Source organism: Frankliniella occidentalis, unplaced genomic scaffold, assembly GCF_000697945.3.
Source record: "Frankliniella occidentalis isolate FOCC.00 unplaced genomic scaffold, Focc_3.1 Scaffold5, whole genome shotgun sequence".
NCBI classification, from domain to species: Eukaryota; Metazoa; Arthropoda; class Insecta; order Thysanoptera; family Thripidae; genus Frankliniella; species Frankliniella occidentalis.
In genome coordinates this window covers 1,471,327-1,472,721 of record NW_026267135.1, presented here as the reverse complement: position 1 = coordinate 1,472,721, position 1,395 = coordinate 1,471,327, and the positions used below count along the sequence as shown (strand labels likewise).

The window sequence follows — 1,395 nt, the reverse complement described above, 5'->3', positions numbered from 1 at the left end:
TAATTAGAAAAAATCAACCCTTTTTTTCAGTGTCCAACAACATCCCTCCGGGCGCGCCGTTCGCGGTGAGCACGCTGAGCCCCGCCACCGAGTACCGGCTGCGTGTGACGGCCCACAACGAGGCGGGCTCGACGCAGGCCGAGTACCTGGCCGCCACGCTGGACGCGCACGGCGGCGGCGGCGGCGGCCAGCTGCGGCACGGCCAGGGCCAGGGCCCCGCGCTCGTGGCCACCACCACGGACCAGCGGCCGCACCCGCCCTTCCACCAGGACGTCAAGATGGTGGCGCTGACGGGCGTGTCCGTGGCCGCGCTCGTGCTCAGCTTCCTCGCGCTGCTGCTCTGCCTGCGCAAGAGTGAGTACACTCATCGTCAAAAGTTCCCTTACCGTCAAAAAGTACAGTCACCGTCGAAAGGTACACTCACCGTCGAAAAGTACACTCACCGTCGAAAACTACACTCACTGGCGAGTCGAAAAGTACACTCCCCGTCTAAAGGACACTCCCGTGTACAGTTTTGTAAGTCCTGTTCTTTCCTCAGCCCGGGGCGGCGGCTCGGGCACCTCCCCGGTGAACAGCGCCCTGGGCGGCGTGGTGGGCGGGGGGCAGACGGCCACGCAGGACAACAAGCACAACCTGGCGCGGCGCGAGCAGTACTACGCCACCACCCGGAAGCTGCCCCCCTCGCCCTCGCCGGCCACCCTGGAGTGCATACCAGGTGAGCTCAGGCGGCCGCCGCATCCCGCCGGCCCTCCGTGCTCTTACCCGACGTGGCGCTCGCGTGACCCGCTCGGTCGTGACCCTGGCCTTGGTGACCGCTCCCCTCCAGAGTACGCCGACGACATCCGTCCGTACGCCACCTTCCACGTGCCCGGCAGCGCCGAGTCCACCAAGCTGCAGACCTTCACGTACCGGGAGCGCGGCGGGGAGGTGGCCTCGTCGCCCGTGCGCAGGGTGAGTACCGCGCGTCCGCGTCGACGCCAACGAGAGACCGAGAGAGATTGATTGTAAATTTCAAACGTTACGTAATACCCCCCCCCCCTGCGCTACACACTGGCTTTGGTCGGGCGCTATGGGGCCATACAGAAAGAACCCGTTATGAACCTGTCAAGTTTAGCCTAAGCAAGCTCTCATAGCGCCTGATGGGTAGGCAACATCTTGCCCACGGTGCATGCGTGTACTGCGGGTTGGCCTACCCCGAGTCTCGCAGGCGCTGAGCTCCCGTAGTTTTACCGAATTAATATCTGAGAAAAACGTACGCGCTTTCTGGACGATCCTCACGGGCGCCAGTGCTCATTGGGTTGGACCACCCGTGGTTTCTGACGTGAAGATGTAGAGGTTGAGATTTTCCACTGAAGAACTTGAAAGGAGAAAAAAATAGTAATTTTTAACAATGTC

General features: G+C 62.2%; 1 protein-coding gene across 1 annotated transcript in view; it reads left to right on the top strand.

The window, feature by feature from the left end:
- LOC113214402 (cell adhesion molecule Dscam2-like) overlaps positions 1 to 1,017 on the top strand; it is a 41,377-nt gene extending 40,360 nt beyond the window's left edge. Inside the window, exons 16-18 of the mRNA XM_052270029.1 lie at positions 31 to 354; positions 539 to 715; positions 827 to 1,017. Of these exons, the coding sequence (XP_052125989.1) occupies positions 31 to 354; positions 539 to 715; positions 827 to 1,002 (677 nt within the window). The 3' untranslated portion in view covers positions 1,003 to 1,017. The remainder of the gene's footprint in view (positions 1 to 30; positions 355 to 538; positions 716 to 826) is intronic.
- The last annotated feature ends 378 nt before the right edge of the window (positions 1,018 to 1,395 follow it).